General features: G+C 28.1%; 11 protein-coding genes across 12 annotated transcripts; 6 read left to right on the top strand and 5 right to left on the bottom strand.

Moving 5' to 3' along the window:
- Positions 1-50: 50 nt before the first annotated feature.
- Positions 51-4,086, top strand: LOC127286571 (odorant receptor 4-like). Of its 2 annotated transcripts, none has more exons than XM_051313052.1 (5): positions 51-810; positions 2,515-2,845; positions 3,177-3,381; positions 3,563-3,718; positions 3,850-4,086. In XM_051313052.1, exons 1-5 carry the CDS (start codon positions 729-731, stop codon positions 3,895-3,897), a joined length of 822 nt encoding a protein of 273 aa, XP_051169009.1. In that variant the 5' UTR covers positions 51-728; the 3' UTR covers positions 3,898-4,086. The 2 variants fall into 2 exon arrangements, with proteins under 2 accessions (XP_051169009.1, XP_051169008.1); XM_051313051.1 differs by having other exon boundaries at positions 2,474-2,845.
- Positions 4,087-4,462: 376 nt separating this feature from the next.
- On the top strand, positions 4,463-5,083 carry LOC127286587 (histone H4-like). Its single transcript, XM_051313068.1, has one exon. The coding sequence runs from the start codon at positions 4,595-4,597 to the stop codon at positions 4,901-4,903; it is 309 nt and encodes a 102-aa protein (XP_051169025.1). The 5' UTR covers positions 4,463-4,594; the 3' UTR covers positions 4,904-5,083.
- Positions 5,084-5,713: 630 nt separating this feature from the next.
- Positions 5,714-6,350, bottom strand: LOC127286579 (histone H1-like). The gene has a single exon (XM_051313061.1). It carries the CDS (start codon positions 6,248-6,250, stop codon positions 5,747-5,749), a length of 504 nt encoding a protein of 167 aa, XP_051169018.1. The 5' UTR covers positions 6,251-6,350; the 3' UTR covers positions 5,714-5,746.
- LOC127286766 (histone H3.1-like) lies at positions 6,249-6,939 on the top strand. The gene is made up of 2 exons (XM_051313345.1): positions 6,249-6,282; positions 6,533-6,939. The coding sequence occupies exons 1-2, from the start codon at positions 6,249-6,251 to the stop codon at positions 6,937-6,939; spliced, it is 441 nt and encodes a 146-aa protein (XP_051169302.1).
- Positions 6,940-8,219: 1,280 nt separating this feature from the next.
- On the bottom strand, positions 8,220-8,645 carry LOC127286765 (late histone H2B.L4-like). Its single transcript, XM_051313344.1, has one exon. The coding sequence runs from the start codon at positions 8,643-8,645 to the stop codon at positions 8,220-8,222; it is 426 nt and encodes a 141-aa protein (XP_051169301.1).
- A 272-nt stretch (positions 8,646-8,917) lies between these two features.
- On the top strand, positions 8,918-9,555 carry LOC127286586 (late histone H2A.2.2-like). The gene has a single exon (XM_051313067.1). It carries the CDS (start codon positions 8,918-8,920, stop codon positions 9,296-9,298), a length of 381 nt encoding a protein of 126 aa, XP_051169024.1. The 3' UTR covers positions 9,299-9,555.
- A 452-nt stretch (positions 9,556-10,007) lies between these two features.
- Positions 10,008-13,391, bottom strand: LOC127286569 (uncharacterized). Its single transcript, XM_051313049.1, has 8 exons — positions 13,181-13,391; positions 12,562-12,797; positions 11,862-12,075; positions 11,507-11,599; positions 11,310-11,405; positions 10,968-11,203; positions 10,579-10,792; positions 10,008-10,441 (listed from the first exon to the last, which is right to left on the bottom strand). Exons 1-8 carry the CDS (start codon positions 13,198-13,200, stop codon positions 10,384-10,386), a joined length of 1,167 nt encoding a protein of 388 aa, XP_051169006.1. The 5' UTR covers positions 13,201-13,391; the 3' UTR covers positions 10,008-10,383.
- Positions 13,392-14,167: 776 nt separating this feature from the next.
- LOC127286764 (late histone H2A.2.2-like) lies at positions 14,168-14,548 on the bottom strand. Its single transcript, XM_051313343.1, has one exon. The coding sequence runs from the start codon at positions 14,546-14,548 to the stop codon at positions 14,168-14,170; it is 381 nt and encodes a 126-aa protein (XP_051169300.1).
- Positions 14,549-14,771: 223 nt separating this feature from the next.
- LOC127286583 (late histone H2B.L4-like) lies at positions 14,772-15,296 on the top strand. The gene has a single exon (XM_051313064.1). The coding sequence runs from the start codon at positions 14,820-14,822 to the stop codon at positions 15,246-15,248; it is 429 nt and encodes a 142-aa protein (XP_051169021.1). The 5' UTR covers positions 14,772-14,819; the 3' UTR covers positions 15,249-15,296.
- Positions 15,297-15,722: 426 nt separating this feature from the next.
- Positions 15,723-16,196, bottom strand: LOC127286584 (histone H3.1-like). Its single transcript, XM_051313065.1, has one exon. It carries the CDS (start codon positions 16,131-16,133, stop codon positions 15,723-15,725), a length of 411 nt encoding a protein of 136 aa, XP_051169022.1. The 5' UTR covers positions 16,134-16,196.
- A 218-nt stretch (positions 16,197-16,414) lies between these two features.
- Positions 16,415-16,985, top strand: LOC127286581 (histone H1.2-like). Its single transcript, XM_051313062.1, has one exon. It carries the CDS (start codon positions 16,477-16,479, stop codon positions 16,975-16,977), a length of 501 nt encoding a protein of 166 aa, XP_051169019.1. The 5' UTR covers positions 16,415-16,476; the 3' UTR covers positions 16,978-16,985.
- The last annotated feature ends 8,424 nt before the right edge of the window (positions 16,986-25,409 follow it).

The following is a 25,409-nucleotide window of genomic DNA, read 5'->3' as shown; positions in this document are numbered from 1 at the left end:
CCAAAATATGAAGAGGGAGAAATTTTATGCATACTTACTACTTAGTTTATTTTAGTAAGCAGAAATCAATTTCAAATAATACAGTAGTTTCAATGAGACGAAACTCTTGCAAAATACATTCGGAATTATTGATAGTGAGTCGATTACAATAGAATATTTTTTTCTCTCATATTTCTTGCAACAAAAATTGCTCTGGAATTATTTATTACCAAGTTTTGAAGAGTGGGGGGGCGAGACAAAATCTTTGAAGAATGTATATCTAACAGTCTTTAAAAAGCCTTTTTTCGGAACACATATGTATATCTCAACTTCATGAAAGAATCATTTCTTATATACATGTAGGTATATTAAAAAACTTCAACTTACTAAATCTAGCTTTGAAATTTGATATTTTTTAAAAAATGGCTACTTATTACATCAGATAATGTCTGGCAAAAATAAAGAAAAAATATACACAGGAGAAATTTCATATACACTGTTTAAATTATCGGGAATATGGAAACCATCTGAACATACATCACAATGGAAGTTAATTCTTTATCGATTCTATTCCATGTGTACTATGTTATCATTTATTGTATTTACGTCATTTCTGTTTATTTATATGTTTCAGAGACATGAAAATGTCGAAGCTTTTGCACAAATTGTTTTTTATTTCTTCACAACTTTTGCCACTTTTATTAAACAGATTATTATTACAAGAAAACGTAAAATATTTATAAAGACAGATGAAATGTTTTTGTCTGAGATGTGTCGACCTCAGGATATTCACGAGAATGAAATATTACAAAACTGTTCACGAAGAGGAAGGTGCATTAATATATATTACACTCACAAAAAATTCTATTAATCATTCTTTTTTCGAACATATTATTGAAAAGGAAATCTGATTATAATGTTAAATGATTTCTCTATTCAGATTAATATGGGCATATCTCTAGAACCTTTAACTTTAATGTCCCTCGCATATATTTTGGTAATTTTAATAAATTTTTCGTTGGTTTTTGTTGGAAATATTAATGCTTGATACAATCAATCATTTCCAAAAGATTCCACTTTAATTTATTAAATACATAAACAATTATTTCAATTTTAATACGCGATTTTTAACAATGTCTACTTGTCCTTAACCATACTTTCTGATGCTTTAAAGGATATAGTTTTAGATTTAATAAAAATTGCTAATTCTGAAATATGTTTTTTCAATGTTAATTAATCGGTGAACACATTTTCGCAGGGAAATTAATATTTTATTAATTGTGAAAAAATTTATAAGCTTTTAAAAGTTGTCCCTCACTTTTAACCTTTTAGACCGTAATCATCGTATTTATGATTTTTCTTTTATAAGACAAGCGGCACGTTAAAATAACTTATGGGAAATCAAAGATCAAGTTACTATAATTATTTTGAGACATAATAAATTGATGTGCTTCATGTCTTCAAAAAACTATTATAAGTTAAGTAAACGAAAACACGCGTGGACAAAATTTGAAAACAACCGTAATACGAGTGATACTTGATGAAAATCATATAAAAGTATTCGAAAAGTACTTGTATATATTTTCACATGTGCCATTTAACATCCCGTGAATGTGCTTCGAGAAAAAATACTTTATTGCAAAGATAATGTAAAAATATTCATCAATTACGGTCGACCGTAATCGACCGAAATTTTTTAGAAAGAAATTGTTATGTACGAAGTTGCCGATTATAATTTTTTTTTATAGAAACTGTCATTAATTATTAAAACCTGAAGGTTAAGTTTTAACGTTTATTTCGAGACACAAAAATGGATCCAAAAAAATTCATTCTGAAAAAAGATAAGATGCGAGGGAAAAGAAAAGTAGAAAATAAAAAAAGAGAAAAGAAATTGGAAAGTTTACGAATATTAAATTTAAATAGAAAAAAGTCTATGAAAATCGTATGGTAAATTTTAAAAATTACAATTTTACATTTTTAAAACAATTCATTATAATAAAAATCTACTTTAAAATGTAATGTAAATATTCAAATAAAAAATTTATATATCTAGTTAATTTTTGACACATGCTTTTATACCCAGTGCATTATTTCAGTATTTTATTATTCATATAAATATTGAAAATATTAAACGAATTTTATTGCTTTTTAAAATTATAACCCCTTAGAAAATTCCCTTCAACTGTTTTTTATCCTAAAAAGCAAACACCTGTTGAATATTTTTTTGTTACAGGTTAAAAATAATTCTCAATTTTAAATATTTATAACTTTTTGAAGACAACTTGTTTTATCTGTCCACTTGTATAATTGGAAAGCTTAGTTCTTGAAGTTTATGTAGACAAAGTTTCAATACTGTGCTCAAAAAAAAAAAAATTTTTTTTCTTATTGAAAAGTTAAAGGTTTCAAAGATATGCCCATATACATTTTTTTTATTGCACTAAAAGTGCTATTTAGTACATTTTTTGACAGTTACTGTTGAATTTTATTTTTATAGGAGAAATTCGATTTATTATTTTTTAATGGTTTGTACCACAGGAACAATGGTGATGTTGTTGCCATTAGCTTCGATGCCAAATATGATTCTTCCAATTCCATACTGGTTACCATTTTCACAAGAATCTACACTTGTTTATTCTCTAGCATATTTGCATCAAGTGATTTGTTGCATTATGATAATATTTATTTGTGTTGGCATGGATGCTTTAGCATTAACAGTCATGTTACGTATTTGCGCTCAACTCGAAATAATAATTTATCGGTTAGATTTGCTTTCTCAATTTGGGAAAATTAGTCAATTTATTTCTGTTGATGATCATAAAAAAATTGATATTATCAGTTGCCTAAAGCATCATCGTCATATACATTCGTGAGTTACATTTAATTACTCACAATTATTCTATATATATTATTATTCTTCTTTCACGTAGAGAAAAGAAATTTTTAATCATTATTAATTAATTTTTTTTAATTAATTAAACCATACAGGTTTTTAATTTTTTGAAAAATATAGAATTTTTTTTGTCGTTTTTAACATTTATGATAGTTTTATAATAAAACAAGTAGGTCCATTTTTTTACTGTGTGATCAAAAATCAAATTCAAATGTTCATTAAAGTTAAAATTTTATTTTAAGAAATGTTTGGAACCATTTTTTGGATTTTATAATGTAATATAGTTTGTGTATATTAATTTTCACAGAATTGGAGAGAATGTAAATAAACAATTTGGAGCGGTGATTTTTGTACAATTTTTCGCTTCTATGGTTACCTTATGTGTCATTATTTATAATTTATCGAAAATGAGTTTAAGCAATGGTGATAGTTGGATGATGATAACTGCTTTATGCAGTTACACTTTCCAGATCTTTATATATTGTTTTTACGGTGATAAAGTGACGGAAAAGGTAATTCATACAAAAAATAGATTTACAAAAATTATATTTACTATTTAAACATTTTGGGCTTAAAAATATTTTTTGTAAAAATAATAATTATATAGGTAAACTCTTTTATGTCATTATTTAATTACTATTTTTATTTATAAAAATTTTACTAAAAGATTTAATAAATTTCTATTGTATTTAGAGTTTAGATATTGGGATGTCAGTTTATTTCGTAAATTGGGATGAATTTACGATTAACATGAAAAAAAGTCTTGTAACTATAATGATGCAAACTACAAGACCTATTAAGTTGACTGCTGCATCAATAATCGTCATGTCAATAGAAACTTTTGTGAAAGTTTGTATCAAATTGGTATTAATCTATTAATAATTTAATTACAGTTAATTTCCCTGCAGCTGATGAGTTTGCTGTGTTTTTATCATACTCGTCATTCGCGTGTGTAATGATACATTATTTTTATTTTTCAGATAATCAAATCAGCCTACTCTGCATTTAACTTACTAAAATACAGTTAATTATATTTAAAATTCATAGTTAATAGTCAATATTAGCAACCAGTGTGAAGAATTTAGGTATCTGTTAATATTTTATGTAAACATTTTCGCATGTCTATATTTCATAGAAATCATCTTGCCCTCCAAAACTGAAGTCAAAATCAGCCAAAAATATATTGCTTTTGTTTACTAAGGAAAAAGATTTCTTTTCACAGGATGAAAATGTATATATGAATAATATTGAATAAATTTAAATATATATTTTTTATAAATATTAAACACGTCTTTTCTGTAAGACAGACAAAAACAAAATCTAGTTTTTGTGGTTACCAAAAATTGTTTGTGTTGTAAAAATATAATCGCAAACTTTCGAGCAAATTTTATTAATTAACTTTATATTAACTTAATATCAAAATTAGAAAAAAATTTCAAATTGAAATATTTCTAAAAATAATTTTAAAAATCTATTAATAATAATATAATAAAGATTACTAAAAAGCCTGCTCAAGCTTGTCGCACATCATTGCGCGTGCGCGTCAATTTTTCAACTTAGCTCTTATATTTCCATTGATGGTGGGGGGAAAAATACAAATGTGATTGGTTGGTAGTAAATTATGGGGGAAACCGTTTTACAAAGAGACTATAAAAGAACGTATAAAAAGTAAAAAAAAATTTTTTAATTCTTTAAAATTTTAAAGTCTTATTATTTTGTGTTGTAATGAGTGGTCATGGGAAAGGAAGTAAAGGTTTGGGTAAAGGAGGTACAAGGCGTCATCGCTTGCTTCGTGACAACATTCAGGGAATTACTAAAGGGGATATTCGTCGCTTAGCTCGTCGTGGTGGAGTTAAACGAATTTCTGCATTAATTTATGAGGAGGCTCGTGGCGTTCTTAAAATTTTCCTCCAGAATGTTATACGCGATGCTGTAACATATACCGAACATGCCAAGAGACAAACAGTTTCAGTTATGGATGTCGTTTATGCTTTGAAGCGACAAGGTCGCACATTGTACGGTTTTGAAGGTTAATATATTTTTTAACCCCAGATACAAAAATAATGGAAAAAATAATGTGCACTGAAATTTTTTAATCTTTAAAAGAATATCAATCGGCCCTTTTCAGGGCCATGAAAATTATACGTCAGAATCTTTTAATGTTCAAAGAATTCAAGTTAATACACTCTTTCGACTTACTCAATAAAAAATGAAACACTTGGAAACACTTTATAAAACGGACGACAAAATAGCAACTTTTTCAAAACATTTAAATACCAAAAAAAATCTCAACTGTTTTTATATTTCGCATATTATTGATATCATAAAATTCAATATTCTGCAAGAAAGGGTTACGTAATTAAAAGTTGGTTAACTTGAAGAACACATTATTTGGATGATAGTAAAATGACTTATATTGAAATGAATCATAATTTTTTTTGTTTTGAAACATTGGACGATACATATTTAAAATTAACAGCAGTCGCCGTAGCTGTGGTGCGCAAATACCTGTCGAAGTAATTGCGCTGCAAGAATGGGGTCTCTCTTGTGACCAGGTAGTCAACAGAGTTCAATCCCAGTTATCTGTGAGCAACGAGCGATATTTTTTGTACAAAATTACCAATATTTTATTATATTTAAATATAAAATTTTTTTTTTTTTTATCGAAATTACATTTATATCTATAAATGATAATAAATTTTGTCCAAACAACCATAATTATTTAGATTCAATTGCTAACTTCAAATATTAAAAAAAAAAAGTTAATTTTTGTTCTTAAACTAAAGAAAAATAAATTCTTCGCAAACAAATATTGTGGCCCTGAAAAGGGCCGATTGTATTATCTTTTATATATGTATAACGCCATTAAAAAAATCTCTACTTCTTAGCTGCAATTTTTTTTGGTTTCGTTGCAATTTCCTTAGGTACTTTTGTTTTCTTCGGAGAAACGGAAACCTTCATTTGACTAGCGGATTTAGCTTTTGGAGGTTTAACAACAATCTTGGAAGTCTTTTTCTCAGCAACAGGTTTCTTTAATTTTGGAGAAACATCAACTTTTAATTTTTTCATTTGCAACTTGCTCTCATCCGATAGTTTAAATGATCCGGAAGCACCTTTTCCTTTTGTCTGAATTAAAGAACCATTTGCTACTGCACTCTTTAAATATTTATTGATAAAAGGAGCTTGTCTTTTGATGTTAATAGTATAAGTCGCAGCAATGTACTTCTTGATAGATTGGAGACTAGAGCCGCTTCTTTCCTTGAGGTTGAAGATTGCAGAATTCACCATTTTAGATGAAGGAGGATGAGAAGATTTTTTCGATTTCGAAGCTGGGGTCGTCGTCTTCTTTGGCGATTTTACCGAAATAGTATCAGCAGCCATGGTTAAGATATATTCGATTGCTTTAACACAAAGTAAAAATAATTCTACAAAGAAATAAATTGAAATTTAAACAACTCGAAAATCAAAGTAAAAAATGTGGAGATCATACTATTGACACGCTATTTTATAGTCTCGTGAAAGACCGATATCCCCCAGTTTTTGTAAGTAGCCAATCGGAATTAAGCTTCTCCCTCTCTTTTCTGCTCTTGTGCATATATAAAAAAGTCCATTTTTAGCTTACGACTTATTATTTCAAAATAAAATTGATTAATATTGAAATAGCTCGCACTAAGCAAACAGCGCGCAAGTCTACGGGTGGTAAAGCACCGAGGAAGCTAATTGCCACGAAAGTTGCAAAGAAAAGTGCACCTGCTACTGGCGGTGTGAAAAAGCCTCATCGTTATAGACCGGGTACTGTTGCACTGCGTGAAATTCGTCGTTATCAAAAAAGCACTGAACTACTTCTACGTAAAATTCCGTTTCAACGATTGGTTCGAGAAATCGCTCAAGATTTCAAGACCGATTTACGATTCCAGAGCACTTCGATTATGGCTCTTCAGGAAGCTTGTGAAACTTACCTGGTTGGTCTTTTTGAAGATACCAATTTGTGTGCCATTCACGCCAAAAGAGTTACCATCATGCCAAAGGACATGCAATTGGCACGTCGTGTTCGAGGAGAACGTAATTAAATTTATTTGCTTTTTTAATTTATAAATATTATAACAATCGGCCCTTTTCAGGGCCATCATATTTTTTGACGTGAGTTTTCTTTTGCAAAACATGTATTTTTATAAATGAAAAATTAAATTACAACTTAATGTTTCTACAAATTTTAGGAAAAATTCAAGCTCGTTTTACATAACCTTGAAGATATTAATGATAGTAAATGTACTTTTTAAATTTTTAGACAATTAATATTCATATTGAAAAAATAAAAAATGTATTTAATTTTCATAAACTACATGTTATATATGAAGGGTAGAATGACAAAAGGGGTCAAGCGCCAATTTATCAAAAATGAGGTTCTTGCATTAAAAAATCAAGAAAATTCATTACACATTTCTGTAGAAGGATTTCCTTTTTTATTACGTATTTATATCAGTTTTTAATAAAAATTAAATTAATAAAATAGCCTCAAATTTACTTTATTGCAACCTGATTGAAAAACAAAAGAAAGTGGTGTTCAATTTTGATCAAAAATATTATTTTTTTAGGTTTTATTTTAATTTTATTTTAATAATATTTTAATTAATAAAATTAATAATAATAATGTATTTTCAATTTTAAACAATTTTAAAATCATTTCGTTATTAATTTTTATATATTTTTATGATTATACTAAGTGAACAATTGAATTTAAAGATGAAAGTATTGCTCAATTCCAAAGCAAGCAATTAATTCGTAATTTTCTTGAAAACAAACAATTTTTTAAAGGAATTTTTTTTCTATTCATTTCGTCGATTCCATAGAAAGAAACTAATTTTCCAGTTTTTCTTTAAACTTTTTTTTTTTTTTATAATTAATGCTTAAAGAAAATGTGCGCAGTTGATATAACCTCAAGGCACCACAGATTTTTTTAATTTTATCGTTAATATGTAGGTTTATTTCAACAAATTGTTTATTTATTAAAACATACTAATATATCGAAACGGTTTTCTGTTTTTTTTTTAAATGACCTGCAAAATTTTTAAAAATGTTTTTTTTACTTCCTGTAAAAACAGTTAATTGGCGCTTGACCCCTTTTGTTATTCTACCCTTCATATATACTTGATGAATTATTGTGCACATACCGTTTTAATTTGAAATTATAACTTTCTTTTTTCCATTTTATAATTTAATTGATATTAAAGAAGTAAAATTTAATAATTCTGAACAAGAACAATAAGAAATTCTAAGTAAAAAATATTTGTGGCCCTGAAAAGGGCCGATTGATATATGGATGTTTGCGCTGCTACAAAAATGAATGAATTTATTTCGAAGAAGTGTATTTAGTGACAGCTTTGGTTCCTTCGGAAATGGCATGTTTTGCTAGTTCACCAGGAAGTAAAAGCCGAACTGCAGTTTGAATTTCACGAGAGCTAATGGTGCGCTTCTTCGAATATTTTGACAGACGAGAAGCTTCATTGGCAATGCGTTCAAAAATATCATTCATGAAACTATTCATTATGCCCATTGCTTTACTAGACATTCCAATGTCAGTATGAACTTGTTTCAGAACTTTATAAATGAAATATCCGTAGCTTTCACTTCCCTTACGCTTCTTTCTTTTTTTCTTGTCATCCTTGCTGACACTTTTCTTAACAAGAACCTCGTCAGACTTTTTCTTAATGGTTGTAGCAGCCACTTCACTATCAGTCGTAGCTGGAACTTTCGTAGTCGTCTTCTTTTTCTTCATAATGAAAATTTTCTTTATAAAAAAAAGCAGTAACTCAACTGGAATTCAAAAAACGTTGTTTTAAAAAAATTTGCACCTAAAACTGTCTTATTTATAGGCGAGGGAATACCGTTTTCTCCCACTTTCAATGAATCTGCAATGTGATTGGTCCAATGCAATGCTTCTACCCTTTCCGTGCGAGCAATATACTATAAATAGATGCGTTTTTGTTGGCAAACATTATTTTTCGAATAATATTTGAGTTGTTAGCATCATCAAAGTAATTGGTTAAGATGTCTGGACGTGGAAAAGGAGGCAAGAGTAAAGCTAAGCCAAAGAGTCGGTCATCTCGTGCCGGTCTTCAATTTCCTGTGAGTCGTGTTCATCGCTTTCTTCGTAAGGGGAATTACGCGAAACACATTGGTGGCGGTGCTCCCGTTTATCTCGCAGCAATTATGGAATATTTGACAGCTGAAATTTTAGAATTGGCTGGCAATGCAGCTCGTGATAATAAAAGGAGCAGAATTATTCCCCGTCACATTCAATTGGCTATTCGGAATGATGAAGAATTAAATCAACTCTTATCTGGAGTGACCATTTCTCAAGGTGGTGTTTTACCGCACATTCATTCGGTTCTATTGCCAAAAAAAACTGGGAAAAAGGATCTCGATTAAATTCGAGCAAACAAAGTTTTATTTACATATCAATCGGCCCTTTTCAGGGCCTACAATTTTTTTAACAAGATAATGCTTTTGTACATTTCTACTTTTTTATGATTTATTTCTTTTATGCAATTGTTTAATGTCTAAATTAAGTACTTTTTAACGTTGTAATGACATTAATAATTAATCGAATTAGTTTTTAACCTATTTGAATCGTCAAATATTGCTTTTGACAAATATAAATTATTTAATGCAAAATCTAAAACAAAACAAAAAAAATAATCGGTAATTTCATTTTTTCGGAAATATTTAGATGAAATTTTTATTAAAATTAATTAAGAAAATAATTGTGATTCAAATTGAATTGGGAATTTCAATATAAACGTATTAAATTAGATAAATTAAAAATATATTTTAATTGCAATTATAAAGTATCTCTTGTAATTTATTAATTTAACTTTTTGAGCCTTTCTTTGTTTTTAAGTAAATAAATATAGTATTTAAAAAGAAAGTTTATTATTTTTATACAATTTTAATATTTTTTAAAAGATCTTTATACTCTGAAGGAGTTTTGGATTTTTCAACATAATGCAGTAATTATTTATAAATATTTTTTGTTTAATTTATTATTTTTCTCATAGGTATAAAATATTTTTACATGGTTCCTTATTAAATATATCAAATAAATAATATTTGAAATAATGATATGGAAACATAAATGTAATTTTTTCAATCGTTTGCCATTCTTTATTTTAAACAAAGTCGTAGTATTCTTTTTACAAAATAATTGTTTAATCTTGTAACAATATTTAAACTTCCAATTTGAAATTGCAGAAATTTACCTTATGGTATAAAAGTTTGTTAAATACTTTAAATACATTTATTTTAATTAACAAAATTATATATTTAATATTTAACTCTTTTTTTCAATTTGAAAAAAATAGCTTTTTATATCCACTTTTTTTTGGTACAAAAAATACAGTTTCTGAGAATTAATATATTCTCAATTTGATACAAACATCATAATTATGAATGTCAACAATCCGTAACTCTGAATGTGTAGAAGATCCAGAGATATTTTAAAGATTTCTCGTATATTAATTTTCAATTTGAGGAAAGTCAATTTCCATCACTAAGTTCTTGGGCACGTATTGCCTGTAAAAATAATTTAATTAAACATATATTTAATATAATATTAATAACTGTTGTCTTTATGAAAGAAAAAGAAAATAATAAAAACTAGAAAACTTAAAAAATGATATTAATAGTATAAATTGAAATAATTTAAATACTTGTATTCCACTTTTGCGGCATCTAACATTTTTTTTGAAGCTATCGTCCCAACTTTGTGTGCCTTCTTGTCGGATAAGAATAAGATTTTCTTTATCCCAGATTGAATTATTATCTTAGCACATTCGTTACACGGAAACAAAGCAACGTAAATTGTACAATTTTTTAAATTTTCCGAATTCCTGTTCAAAATTGCATTCACTTCTGCATGGCAAACTGTACGAAATAAAATTGTCATTATAATAAATTATTGTTAAATAATTCATTAATCGAGAAAATATTCAACTTTAACTAAATTATTAATGCTTTAATTTTTTTATTATTTATTTTTATTTTTATTATATAGAGGCGACGAAAATTTAAATAGGAGCAAAGAAAATATTTATTATACCATAGAGGAATTTGGACTGCAACATATCCGGTTGATTTTTCATCCAGGGAAATTCATCATCACTGCACCCTCGAGGAAATCCGTTATAACCTATTCCAACAATTATTTTTTCTTCGTTAACAATACAAGCGCCCACTTGTGTGTGAGGATCTTTACTTCGCATGGAAGCTAGAAACGCCATTCCCATAAAATAATCATCCCATGATAAAAATGATTGCCTTCCTGCACCAGTATCACTAAAAATCAAACTTTTTCTTTAGGATTTTTTATTTTTATATGTCCCATAACAAAAAAATAATATTTAATAATAATATTTTATAAATTATGAAATATAATAATCACCTTATTTTCATTTCAGACTGGAATTTATCACAGATAAATAAATCATTTTTATTTAATAATGGTGATTGACAAAGAGAATTGTTTACAATTTCATTCCTGCAAAAAGAAATTATTGTTGACAATGAAATTCAATATTTCATAATAATTAGAAAATAAATTTGAAAATCATCTTCAAGTTCAAAGTAAATGGTACAAACTCTTTTTGAGGAGACGGTGGCAGTTGATCAACTTGATCCAAATTAATGGCAGTGAAATCTATCACAATTTTTTTGGAATTTGGAACGTATTGACTAAAAAAATAATAAATCAATGAAAAATTTTTTTTTAGTAAAACAAAATATTCGTTTATTAAAAATATTTTTTTTAGTAAATAATATAAGAATATGAATAAAGGTAACGAAAAAGTAATTTTTATATTTACATAGTTTGACATTTTTTCATCCAATTCGGATGAATTCTGATTAATTTAAAAAAGAAAATTTATATTCATTTTTAATATTAGTAATTAGTGAACTTTTATGAAAAAAAAAAAATGTTTATACTTTGTTATACCTATAATTAACACTCGCAGCATCAAACATTTTTTTGGATGCAATTATTCTGACATCGTTAAAGTTTTTGCAAAATGCATAAAAAATAGTCTTGATGCCTGACTGAATAATTAATTTAGCACAATCGTTGCAAGGGAAAAGAGCAACATATAAAGTGCATTCTTTTAAATTATACGAATTCCTGTTAAGAATTGCGTTCATTTCTGCATGGCAAACTGAAATATTTAATAAATTAGTAAACTGCTAATGAAAATCAAATTTTGATTATTAATAATAATAGAAAAAACTATTGTATAAAATTAAAAGTTTTTAGAAATTTGTAAATACAATTTCCTTCCATTAGTGATTTTATTTCTTTTAATTTGATAATTTTCAATAGTTTTATTTATATTTAGAAGTTAATTTCTTTATTTCAATTTAATATTTTCATAAATTTAAGTATTATTTACTCTTTAACTTCACAAATATATCATAAATATTTCTATTATAAAAATTACTTTCTACTGAAAAATTAATTAAAAATTACTGTGATAGAAAAAAGTACCTTTATTGATAATATAACATTTTTTTGTCTGAATATTTAAAAAAAAATTTAAGCAAATTTAACGAATTTCACGTAGCGCGTTATTATTACTTCTTATATTTTTTTATAAAAAGACATATTTTTTAAAAAGTGGAACATTAAATAATATGAATGATACCATAAAGATATTTTGAGTCTAAGGTATTTTCTTCATCTTTGGTCCAGGGAAAATCATCATCACAGCATCCTCTAGGAAATCCGTTATATCCCACACCAACGATTCTATTATCTTCATTAACAATACAAGCACCAACTTGACTGCACGGATCTTTACTACGTTTTGCAGAAAGAAATGCTACAGACATGAAATAATCTTTCCAAGATAAATATGACTGTTTTTTGCAGCATTCATCACTAAAACAAGCGAAAATTTTTAAAAATATTATTTTTAAATTAAAATTTTTTTAAATATAATAATCAAATTGCTTTAGAAACTTTTGTCATTAACCGTTACTTACGTTCAATTTAAATCCGAATAATTTAGTTTTCTCTTAGATTAAAAAAATAATCAATAATAAAATAATAACAAACACCAGTAATTTCTTTGATATAGCTAGTGCCGGAATAGGAAACATTTTTTTACCTAACATGAATAACATTATTTAAAATATATGTATCAAAACTATTCAAAAAATTATAAATATTGAACTGTAGAGTGTTAAAAGAAAAATTATGAAAATTGTTTATAACCGTAAAAGTTTCTATTTGTTTAGAAAGTAAAATAAATTTTATATTACCATTTATTGATTGTCGTCATTGTGCTTATCAATTAAAAATAAGTTTAATTATATACACTTTTTTGGTTGATAGCAATTATGTAATGACATTTACTTTATTTAATTATAAACAATTCGCGAAATATAATTTGACAACATATTTGATTTTGTATCACGACACAACGACAGTTACTAATTTGTTGCGCAGTAGGGGCATAGAAAAAATGACTTACTTTTTCTTTAAAACACTATTTCTGAAACTGTCCACTGATGTCAGTGTACCGATCGGAAGTATGTTGTACAGTAGAACATCCAAATTGTGAAACGCTAAGAATAAAGGTAAACTCGTAGCCAAATGTGCCTAAACTTTTTTGTCCTTTTCTAACGCACGTATTGTCATGACAACACGTACGTTAGAAAAGGATAAAAAAGTAAAGGCATATACGACCAAGACCACGTAGGCGAAAAAGAAAAAAAACATGCGAGTAAGAAATAGTGATATCTTATCATCAATCTCTTTCACTCTTATCATATATTTCTAGCCAAAACCACAAAAAATATAATGAAACAAAAGTTGTGAGGTCTAGAAAAATTCAAAAATTTTGTTTAAAATAAAGGGCAAATGATTTAAAAAAATTACATTCCCAATTCAATTTGAATCACAATTATTTTCTTATTTCATTTTAATAAAAATTTCATCTAAATTATTTGCAAAAAATGAAATTTCCGATTATTTTATTTTTTGTTTTAGATTTTGCATTAAAAAATTTATATTTGTCAAAAGCAATATTTGATGATTCAAATAGGTTAAAAACTAATTCGATTTAATATTTTCTAAAATTAATGTCATTACAACGTTAAAAAGTATTTAATTTAGACATTAAACAATTGCATAAAAGAAATAAATCATAAAAAAGTAGAAATGTACAAAAGCATTATCTTGTTAAAAAAATTGTAGGCCCTGAAAAGGGCCGATTGATATGTAAATAAAACTTTGTTTGCTCGAATTTAATCGAGATCCTTTTTCTCAGTTTTTTTTGGCAATAGAACCGAATGAATGTGCGGTAAAACACCACCTTGAGAAATGGTCACTCCAGATAAGAGTTGATTTAATTCTTCATCATTCCGAATAGCCAACTGAATGTGACGGGGAATAATTCTGCTCCTTTTATTATCACGAGCTGCATTGCCAGCCAATTCTAAAATTTCAGCTGTCAAATATTCCATAATTGCTGCGAGATAAACGGGAGCACCGCCACCAATGTGTTTCGCGTAATTCCCCTTACGAAGAAAGCGATGAACACGACTCACAGGAAATTGAAGACCGGCACGAGATGACCGACTTTTTGGCTTAGCTTTACTCTTGCCTCCTTTTCCACGTCCAGACATCTTAACCAATTACTTTGATGATGCTAACAACTCAAATATTATTCGAAAAATAATGTTTGCCAACAAAAACGCATCTATTTATAGTATATTGCTCGCACGGAAAGGGTAGAAGCATTGCATTGGACCAATCACATTGCAGATTCATTGAAAGTGGGAGAAAACGGTATTCCCTCGCCTATAAATAAGACAGTTTTAGGTGCAAATTTTTTTAAAACAACGTTTTTTGAATTCCAGTTGAGTTACTGCTTTTTTTATAAAGAAAATTTTCATTATGAAGAAAAAGAAGACGACGACTTCGAAAGTTGCAGCTACTACTGATAGTGAAGTGGCTGCTACAACCATTAAGAAAAAGTCTGACGAGGTTCTTGTTAAGAAAAGTGTCAGCAAGGATGACAAGAAAAAAAGAAAGAAGCGTAAGGGAAGTGAAAGCTACGGATATTTCATTTATAAAGTTCTGAAACAAGTTCATACTGACATTGGAATGTCTAGTAAAGCAATGGGCATAATGAATAGTTTCATGAATGATATTTTTGAACGCATTGCCAATGAAGCGTCTCGTCTGTCAAAATATTCGAAGAAGCGCACCATTAGCTCTCGTGAAATTCAAACTGCAGTTCGGCTTTTACTTCCTGGTGAACTAGCAAAACATGCCATTTCCGAAGGAACCAAAGCTGTTACTAAATACACTTCTTCGAAATAAATTCATTCATTTTTGTAGCAGCGCAAACATCCATATATCAATCGGCCCTTTTCAGGGCCACAAATATTTTTTACTTAGAATTTCTTATTGTTCTTGATTTTACTTCTTCAATATCAATTAAATTATAAAATGGAAAAAAGAAAGTTTTAATTTTAAATTAAAACGATATGTGCACAATAATTCATCAAGTATATATAACATGTAGTTTATGAAAATTAAATACATTTTTTATTTTTTCAATATGAATATTAATTGTCTAAAAATTTAAAAAGTACATTTACTATCATTAATATCTTCAAGGTTATGTAAAACGAGCTTGAATTTTTCCTAAAATTTGTAGAAACATTAAGTTGTAATTTAATTTTTCATTTATAAAAATACATGTTTTGCAAAAGAAAACTCACGTCAAAAAATATGATGGCCCTGAAAAGGGCCGATTGTTATAATATTTATAAATTAAAAAAGCAAATAAATTTAATTACGTTCTCCTCGAACACGACGTGCCAATTGCATGTCCTTTGGCATGATGGTAACTCTTTTGGCGTGAATGGCACACAAATTGGTATCTTCAAAAAGACCAACCAGGTAAGTTTCACAAGCTTCCTGAAGAGCCATAATCGAAGTGCTCTGGAATCGTAAATCGGTCTTGAAATCTTGAGCGATTTCTCGAACCAATCGTTGAAACGGAATTTTACGTAGAAGTAGTTCAGTGCTTTTTTGATAACGACGAATTTCACGCAGTGCAACAGTACCCGGTCTATAACGATGAGGCTTTTTCACGCCGCCAGTAGCAGGTGCACTTTTCTTTGCAACTTTCGTGGCAATTAGCTTCCTCGGTGCTTTACCACCCGTAGACTTGCGCGCTGTTTGCTTAGTGCGAGCCATTTCAATACTAATCAATTTTATTTTGAAATAATAATAAGTCGTATCTATCTATGATCTCTAGTGATATTTTTGGGTTGATGCGTTTGTAAATAATAAGTCGTAAGCTAAAAATGGACTTTTTTATACATATATGCACAAGAGCAGAAAAGAGAGGGAGAAGCTTAATTCCGATTGGCTACTTACAAAAACTGGGGGATATCAGCCTTTCACGAGACTATAAAATAGCGTGTCAATAGTATGATCACCACATTTTTTACTTTGATTTTCGAGTTGTTTAAATTTTAATTTATTTCTTTGTAGAATTATTTTACTTTGTGTTAAAGCATTCGAATATATCTTAACCATGGCTGCTGATACTACTTCGGTAAAATCGTCAAAGAAGACGACCCCAGCTTCGAATTCGAAAAAGTCTTCTCATCCTCCTTCATCTAAAATGGTGAATTCTGCAATCTTCAACCTCAAGGAAAGAAGCGGCTCTAGTCTCCAATCTATCAAGAAGTACATTGCTGCGACTTATACTATTAACATCAAAAGACAAGCTCCTTTTATCAATAAATATTTAAAGAGTGCAGTGGCAAATGGTTCTTTAATTCAGACAAAAGGAAAAGGTGCTTCCGGATCATTTAAACTATCGGATGAGAGCAAGTTGCAAATGAAAAAATTAAAAGTTGATGTTTCTCCAAAATTAAAGAAACCTGTTGCTGAGAAAAAGACTTCCAAGATTGTTGTTAAACCTCCAAAAGCTAAATCCGCTAGTCAAATGAAGGTTTCCGTTTCTCCGAAGAAAACAAAAGTACCTAAGGAAATTGCAACGAAACCAAAAAAAATTGCAGCTAAGAAGTAGATTTTTTTAACGGCGTTATACATATATAAAAGATAATACAATCGGCCCTTTTCAGGGCCACAATATTTTTTTGCGAAGAATTTATTTTTCTTTAGTTTAAGAACAAAAATTAATTTTTTTCTTTTTTTTAATATTTCAAGTTAGCAATTGAATCTAAATAATTATGGTTGTTTGGACAAAATTTATTATCATTTATAGATATAAATATAATTTCGATAAAAAAAAAAAAAAAATTTCATATTTAAATGTAATAAAATATTGGTAATTTTGTACAAAAAATATCGCTCGTTGCTCACAGATAACTGGGATTGAACTCTGTTGACTACCTGGTCACAAGAGAGACCCCATTCTTGCAGCGCAATTACTTCGACAGGTATTTGCGCACCACAGCTACGGCGACTGCTGTTAATTTTAAATATGTATCGTCCAATGTTTCAAATCAAAAAAAATTATGATTCATTTCAATATAGGTCATTTTATTATCGTCCAAATAATGTGTTCTTCAAGTTAACCAACTTTTAATTACGGTGTATGCGAAATATAAAAACAGTTGACAAAACTGATATGGCATTAAGATATATAATATAACACATAATATAATTATAATTTACATAAACACTTCTCTGATTTCCTTTTTATTTGTATATTTTGAACTTTAACTATATTTAACTGTTTTTTAGTAAATTAAATGCAGAGTAAGCTGACTTCATTATCTGAAAAAGAATAATGAGCCCCGTGAAGTTGGCACACCAAGTATAAGGAAAACAGATTTTGTTGTATGGAATCGTTTGGTGGTGTTTGGTATTCAGGTTTGGAGGTTTGGTGGTCAAAATTGAAAAAATTATACAGATTTCAAGTTTAGAGTGCCAACTTCACGACAGCACTCCAAAAATTAGTATTTTTTGAAAATTCCTTTTGATATCGTTTGGTGGTCGTTTGGTGGTGTTTGGTAGTCAATTTTGGAGATTTGGTGGTCAAAACTATAAAAGATAAATTATTTCTAAAGCTTTTATAAGAGTGCGTGTTTGTGAATGCGCATAGTCTTCTGGCGCGAAAATTCAAATTGTATTTCTAAACTTATTAATTTTTTTCCTAATTTCATTTGTAAATTTATTTAAAAAATAGTATTTCACAAAATTTTGTATGAATTTCATTAAATATAATCATATAATAATTAAATATAGTAGTAACAATAAAAAATTTTTGAAATAATTAGTTTTGGACAAAAAATTTTACATGAGCACTTTAAAAATTGAAATATTTTTTAAACATTCTTTTTGATATCGCATGGAGATGTTTGGTAGCCATTTCACAAGGTTTGGAAGTTCAATTTATAAAATATAATTATAATTTTAAAAAATTCATCAAGGTGAATAAAGATGAATGCGCACTATGTCATAGTAGGAAAATTAAATTTGTTAATTACGACGATTGATTCCATTACTCTCTTAATTTCACAAGTAAATTTATTATGAAAACAGTATTTAACAATACTAATCATGAGATTTTTATTTTAAAATTTATTTATATTTTTAATATAGAAACTTTAAAAAAAAATTGATAACCACAATACATACATTAAAAAACAAATTAAAAGTTCTAAAATTATATTTAATTAGGTTTATTGTTAAGAAAAGGGGAAAAAATGTTTGAGATAATAATATTATTTATATGAAAATTTGAATATATCTCTTCACGTTACAAATAAAAGTAAGTAAATTGAGAAAAATTTCGAAAGTATGTTTTAATAATTAACTAATAACTACCAATCCTTCAAAGTTGACTACCGAAAACCACCAAACAACCACTAAGCAGTACCAAAAAGAGTTATTTAAAAATTATTATTTTTGGAGTGCTAACTTCACATCAGCACTCCAAAAATTAATATTTTTTGAAAATTCTTTTTGATATCGTTTGGTGGTCGTTTGGTGGTGTTTGGTAGTCAATTTTGGAGGTTTGGTGGTCAAAACTATAAATGATAAATCATTTCTAATACTTTTATCAGAGAGCGCGTTCGCTATTACGTAAGATCCACTGGCGCGAAAATTCAAATTGCATTTCAAAATAGTATTCAGAAATATTTTTTATATGAAAATTTGAATATATCTTTTCACCTTACAAATAAAAATGAGTTAATTGAGAAAAATTTCGAAAGTATGTTTCAATAATTAACTAATAACTACCAATCCTTCAAAGCTGACTACCAAAAACCACCAAACAACCACTAAGCAGTACCAAAAAGAATTATTTAAAAATTATTATTTTTGGAGTGCTAACTTCACATCAGCACTCCAAAAATTAATATTTTTTGAAAATTCTTTTTGATATCGTTTGGTGGTCGTTTGGTGGTGTTTGGTAGTCTACTTTGAACGTTTGGTGGTCTAAATTAAAAAAGTTATAAGTATTTCAAGTTTGGAGTGCTAATTTCACGGCAACATTGCAAATTTGTATATTTTTCAAAAATTCCTTTTGGTATCGTTTGGTGGTCGTTTGGTGGTGTTTGGTAGTCCACTTTGGACGTTTGGTGGTTTAAATTATAAAAGATAATCAATTTCTAAAAGTTTTCTTGGAGGTTCGCAAGAAGGTGCGCGCACCTAATCACATGGCGCGAAAGTTTAAATTTAAATTCACAACTTTAAAATTTATTATCTATAATTTAGCTTTTAAACTTATTTAGTTAAGAGTATTTTATAATATTTAATGCGAATATTATGTGAATATGAGAAAAATACGTGAAATGAATAAAAAATAAAATAAATAATGTAATTGTAAATTTTTTGCACTATATTTATTTATGGTGTGCTTCTGTCAAAGGACATAAAGGTGGAAGAGAATTTCAGCGCGTAAATTTAAATATATCATTTTCAGGGTGTCCAGTGATCAGGGAAGTCATGGATATGTCAGGCAACTTTTTTAATATTGTCCAAAAATAAAAATATTTTCTGAATGCTTCTTCTTTTTTTAATTAAAAATTCAATTGCACATTTTAATTAATAATAAATCAATCATTCCAAATTTTAATTATTGTAAGTCTTACTTATTTAAAAGCCTCAATTAATTCTTCTACATTTGAATAAATTAAAAAGTCAATTATTCAAAATTCCAAACAGTTAAAAATTCAAGTTTCCAAACTGTAGATAATTAATTAAAAATTTAATTTCTCATTTAAATCAAACGATAGTTTTAAATAATTTTTAAAAATGTATTCTTGAGTTCAACTTATTTTCAAAAATTTCGTGATTTTAAATTTTGAAAATTTTTCTGACTCAAAAATTATTTTATGTTTTTGATTTAATAATTTGTTAAAAAACAAGTTTTTAAGAGATTTTTTTTTAAATAGGCATTGAAAGTTTTTGACGATTTTAATTTCAGAATTTTATTGAAAATCTGAATTAAAGTAAATGCCTAATTAAATCTTCAAAAGATGTTGAAAAAAATACTTTTATTTTTTTTAAATATTACATTATTGATAATATTGCCGGGTTCAATTATTGGAATGTTAATGTTTATTTAATAGCTAATATTAATAGTCAATAGCAATGTAATTGTGCAATATATTTTGTATGAATTCGTTTTTATTAATAATGATAATAATATGAATAATATACGTTATTTTTTGATTAATATAAACTATACTATAACGATGCACGTAATTAGTATAATTATACGTTATATCCCTTGCAATATTAATGTCACTTATTTTTGTTGTTTTAGGTTATACTTTTTTATCACAATAAAAATTTCCAAACATACTTTTTTGGATTGTGAATATTGTCTATGATGCTCATCACAATTAAACCATAAAATTTTATTAGAACCTATAATATTAAAATCTCGTAAGCATTTAAGATTTATCAACGATATTAACAAATCTTTTTGACAAAATTTCTGTCTTATTATTTACTTTTGAAGGTGTATAAAATCGCTGAAGATATCAAATAGAAGTTTCAATATTCATATCTACCTTATACCCTGTATACATTATTATTTAATAACATTTTATTTCTTTATCACAAATAAGTTTCTAAACACATTTTTTGGACTGTGAATACTGCGGCTGATTCTCATCACAGTTAAACTATAAAATTCTACTATACAACCAAATATTAAAATTTCTTAAACATTAAAGTCTTTTTTAATCTTTATAATACCTTTTTGTAACATAATTAAACTCTTTCTACATAATTATAGGTATATTTCTTATACTTTTTTAGTAACTTACGTTTATAGCATAATATATTTTATTAATTCACTTTCAGGTAAATAATTCCTCCTGGTTGTATCTCTTGATTATGTGCAGAAATGACCTTTGTCGACAAGTCATCATAGATTTCCCATTTTGTTGTTTTTCTAGTGCAAAGAGCAGTGTAATGATTTGTTCCGTTGTATAGTACGATGCCTGCTAATCTAAGGAAGTAAATAAATATATATATATATATATATCTAGTAAGATTTTCTGCATTTATTTCTTTTATTTATGTTTGTAATGTCTTAAAACATATTATATGTAAATTTAAAAAAAAATTGCGACTAAATTGTAATGAGAAAATTTTATAGAATATTATTATTTAAAAAATTTATTTTATGTTAAATATGAATTAGTAATTTACTATATACTACTTAGAATAGAAAATAATAATATTAAATACTAACGTAAATTTGTCGCCGTATAATGTAATGTAGCGAGGAACATCTGAAGGTTTGCATTTCTGAGGTGTTGCTTTTCCGTCAATTGTTCTCACATCTCCGTCTATAAATATGTGCGCATTAAGTTTTAAAGTTTCAAAGGGCTTTTGACCACATTCACAACTTTGCACATTTGCGTTTCCCCATTTATCAGTAACGGCTTCCTGAAGTCCTTTAAATCCATTTGTAGAAATTTCTTTCGGATTTAAATAAAAGTACGACACTTCCTCTATGTTGGAAAATCCACACTTGCAATTTCTCATCCTAAATGCACTTGGCTCACCTTTCATTGTATACTCCCACATATCCGCTACATTAGAGTAAACATCAATCACTTTTAAAATTTTAGGTGATTCGATATCGTCATTATTATTTTCCTTATTATAACGTCTAGGAAAATCTTTTAAAATTAAACATCTTTCTTTGTAAATGGATGGATTTTTAATTACGTCTGATCCTGAGGTAAGCAATTGTTCAATAAATTTACAAGTACTGTTCTTCGAAGTTTTAATATACATTAAGTACTCTGGATTTTCTATTGCTCCTGTTAATAAAATTTGAACGTATGCATCGTATTGACATGTATTTCTGATCATATATTTTTGATAACCAATTACTAATGGTTTTGAAAAACGGTTACCATTGATAAGTAGCCAATATTTTGACGAGCTTGTAAATTTCGTATTCACTGTCGAGGCAATGTTGTGATGCAATTTAATTTCCGGAAATTGTTTAAAATATTTTGAAGATTTCCTGTCTTCGACTTTAAGTGGCCGTTTCTTTGTATTTCCTTCTTTTTTCAAATCATTTTCAAATCCATTTTGCAGAGAGGAAGAAACGATAAAGTCATCTTTTTTTACTTTATTCCTCCAATTTTCCGTTTCATATAAATCAGCTTCTACCAAATTCATTTCAGTAAATACACTTTCTTCAACTAGAGATTTTACAATAGTTTTGTCGTTTAAATTTGACTTTTCATGAGTTTCGTTCGTACGGTCTACATTAGAAAATGTAGAAAGTTTAGTGCTCTGCATATTTGGTGAGTGATGATCATTTTCATTAAAAGAAGGAAGATCGTCACATGAATTTGAAGAAAACTGCTGATGTTGTTGCTCCTGTTCAGTTTGTTCATATTTGTGCAGTTTTTGTCGAGGGTTCGTAACAATATTCGGTGGTAGCATTCGAGCTTCGGTAATTTTAGCTGATCCCAGTAAACATTGAGCCTTTAATGCTTCGTGATGAATTTTAAAGAATTTATCAACTCGCAAAGCACCGCGAACGTGTTTGAGAATATTGTTTTTTAATTGATTAAAGTCTCCTTCGACATGACAAGATGAGGCCCTGATATATTTGGAATTAAAGTTTTTCTTCATAACTGCTGTCCAAATAGGAAATTCCGCACTTAAGTTAATCAGTTGTTTAAAAAACCCAGGAAGATAATACGGATTAGGCCGGTCATGTACTGTTTTTTTACCCTTTTCAGCTTCATCTTTAATTTTATGTACCCAGTTCTTGATGAGTTCTGCTGATTGTGGTTCTTGATTGAGGAATAAATCCTGATTATTGGGATCAAATCCACTGGATGAAAGTTTCTCGATTAACAATTGAAATTCCGGACTATCCTCATCAGGAACAATATCGTCGATGGCATTGTGCTTTGCATTGCTCATGAAATTTAATAATTTTACTCTTGCTTCTTCAGCTGGCGAAATAGCAGAATTGTCAAGAGTTTGATTCCCGCCATATTGATGAATAGCAATTGTTAACGTTAACAATAATATTTCATGAAATTCGTCCAAGTTTTCACAAGATATCATTAGCGCTACGCATCGAATTAAAAAATCTTTTACTGCTTTATTTCGTGAAGTAAAATATTTTTGTCTACAAAGAATTGCTACAAGATGTGCTACATCAATTCTAATGAAGCTCACATCAACCAAAGTTTTATCATTTTCGTTTTGCAATACAAAGAAACAATCCTGTATATATTCCTGTATCGACATATGATTAAATGCTCTCGATATTGCACCCAAAAGTGCTCTTGAATAATCGCACACGACTTCTTTCGGTTTAATTTCGACTGATGTCAACCACTCATTTAAAAAATATAGAATCTTATTAGTGGTTTGTGACGAAGACAAAAGTTGACCCACTGACAAAGTAATGTTTAAAAAATTAATTACTATTTCATAAAGAAATATGTGGGGCGATTTAATGTTCTCTGTAACTTGTAAAGGAAGAACAAGGCTTCCAGTACTGTCAATGCATAATGTAACAAAATCTTTAAAAAGTCTACAATACTCTTTATAAATAAAAATCTGCTCTGGTAAAAGATAAATTAAAAAAAATTTGTCAACTCCAATGTCTTGAATGCTCCCAGCATATAAGGGATCATATTTTAGTTTCCTCATAATATTGCATGGGTCATTTCCGTCTTTGGCTACTATACCCAGTTTTTTGTCGTTCGATTCTTGAATTAATTTTCGTAAAACTTCATTTTTATATAAAACTGGAGCTTCAACATCCCCTAAATTTTGTATTTCCAATGCAAGTTTTCTCCTGTAATTTGCTGCACCTACCATGGCAACTTCATTTCCAATATTTTGTCGTTTCTTATTCCGTAATTGTCTCTTTATTGGTTCGTGAGAAGATTGCCTAGTATCCTTACACGCAACTGTCATCCATACGTCGCTTTCAACAATGGGTTTCTCTTCAATTAAACCAATAAACTGATTATTGCACTTTTGACATTTGCATCTTCCTTGAATTTGTACGTATGGTTTTCCTGGATTTTCGGATACTCGGCAATATCGAAATACAAACGCACATGGTAGTCTGAATTGTCTCCAGAATTCATCCGCAACAATGTCGGCCCATTCACCTGGAGGAAGCACCAAAAATTCTCTGCCATTATAAGTTTGTACAACTGGCTCAATTTTTTTCCAAATTTCATTCCTTAAAACGAAATTAAATGTGTCCTCATTTTTTGATTTAAATAATTTAAGAAATGAACTGTCCATTTCATCGCTGTCTATATCATCATTATATTTGTCATCTTCGTCATCGGAATAAAAATTGACAAGTTCTTGATTAGTGTCACATTCGTCAATCAATTCTGATGAAATCTTCTCAGGCTCTTTTAACTGTAGCCTTTTAAAAACTTCTGTCTTTAATTTTCTCCGATTTTCTCTTAAATTTGTGTACACGTTATGAGCATTCCATTGCCCATTCAACAATTGGCTTACATTTTTATAAAATTCGTGAGTATAGTGAGGCAATTCACCCCCTGTTAAAGCTTTGCTAAACTCACAGATAGCATTTACAGCCTCTTCAACTGAAACTTTTGCCTTCTGTGGCATATCTGAAAATAAAAATGTAAATTGTTCTATTTATTTAGATATTTCTGTATCATTTAAAATGTTGATTTGACTAATATTTATTTTAAATTAAATTTGGAAAAATTTAAGGCTTTCATTTTGATTTCGTGTTCATAAATAAATATAATCTATTTTTTGACAAACTGTCAAATCAAAAACTGTCAATTTGTACTTTTAAAATAAAATTAAACCTATGCATACTTTCGGTTAAAGTTATAAAATTAATTAATCAATCTTAATAAATATTAATTCTTAAAATTAAAAATATTTCGACTTTTCAGAATTAAAACATAAATGTAATAATTGATTTACAAAGGGGAACGTGAAACATGGGTGTATGCATATACTGACAGACAAGTCTTTTATCCG

Source organism: Leptopilina boulardi, unplaced genomic scaffold (assembly GCF_019393585.1).
Source record: "Leptopilina boulardi isolate dan_hultmark-lab unplaced genomic scaffold, ZJU_Lbou_2.1 LbouV2_362, whole genome shotgun sequence".
Classification (NCBI taxonomy): Eukaryota; Metazoa; Arthropoda; class Insecta; order Hymenoptera; family Figitidae; genus Leptopilina; species Leptopilina boulardi.
This window is presented reverse-complemented; position numbering and strand designations above follow the sequence as displayed.

Excerpts from the sequence above, each read along its gene's own strand:
- LOC127286764 (XM_051313343.1), bottom strand. The coding sequence starts at position 14,548 with ATGTCTGGACGTGGAAAAGGAGGCAAGAGTAAAGCTAAGCCAAAAAGT.
- LOC127286584 (XM_051313065.1), bottom strand. The coding sequence starts at position 16,133 with ATGGCTCGCACTAAGCAAACAGCGCGCAAGTCTACGGGTGGTAAAGCA.
- LOC127286587 (XM_051313068.1), top strand. The coding sequence starts at position 4,595 with ATGAGTGGTCATGGGAAAGGAAGTAAAGGTTTGGGTAAAGGAGGTACA.
- LOC127286583 (XM_051313064.1), top strand. The coding sequence starts at position 14,820 with ATGAAGAAAAAGAAGACGACGACTTCGAAAGTTGCAGCTACTACTGAT.
- LOC127286586 (XM_051313067.1), top strand. The coding sequence starts at position 8,918 with ATGTCTGGACGTGGAAAAGGAGGCAAGAGTAAAGCTAAGCCAAAGAGT.
- LOC127286571 (XM_051313051.1), top strand. The coding sequence starts at position 425 with ATGTCTGGCAAAAATAAAGAAAAAATATACACAGGAGAAATTTCATAT. Across the intron at positions 811-2,473 it reads AACTGTTCACGAAGAGGAAG|GAGAAATTCGATTTATTATT; the intron begins GTGCATTAATAT and ends TTATTTTTATAG. Across the intron at positions 2,846-3,176 it reads CATCATCGTCATATACATTC|AATTGGAGAGAATGTAAATA; the intron begins GTGAGTTACATT and ends TAATTTTCACAG.
- LOC127286579 (XM_051313061.1), bottom strand. The coding sequence starts at position 6,250 with ATGGCTGCTGATACTATTTCGGTAAAATCGCCAAAGAAGACGACGACC.
- LOC127286581 (XM_051313062.1), top strand. The coding sequence starts at position 16,477 with ATGGCTGCTGATACTACTTCGGTAAAATCGTCAAAGAAGACGACCCCA.
- LOC127286765 (XM_051313344.1), bottom strand. The coding sequence starts at position 8,645 with ATGAAGAAAAAGAAGACGACTACGAAAGTTCCAGCTACGACTGATAGT.
- LOC127286569 (XM_051313049.1), bottom strand. The coding sequence starts at position 13,200 with ATGACGACAATCAATAAATG. Across the intron at positions 12,076-12,561 it reads AGACTCAAAATATCTTTATG|TTTGCCATGCAGAAATGAAC; the intron begins GTATCATTCATA and ends TAAATATTTCAG. Across the intron at positions 11,600-11,861 it reads GCTGCGAGTGTTAATTATAG|TCAATACGTTCCAAATTCCA; the intron begins GTATAACAAAGT and ends TTATTTTTTTAG.
- LOC127286766 (XM_051313345.1), top strand. The coding sequence starts at position 6,249 with ATGGTTAAGATATATTCGATTGCTTTAACACAAA. Across the intron at positions 6,283-6,532 it reads TTCGATTGCTTTAACACAAA|CTCGCACTAAGCAAACAGCG; the intron begins GTAAAAATAATT and ends ATATTGAAATAG.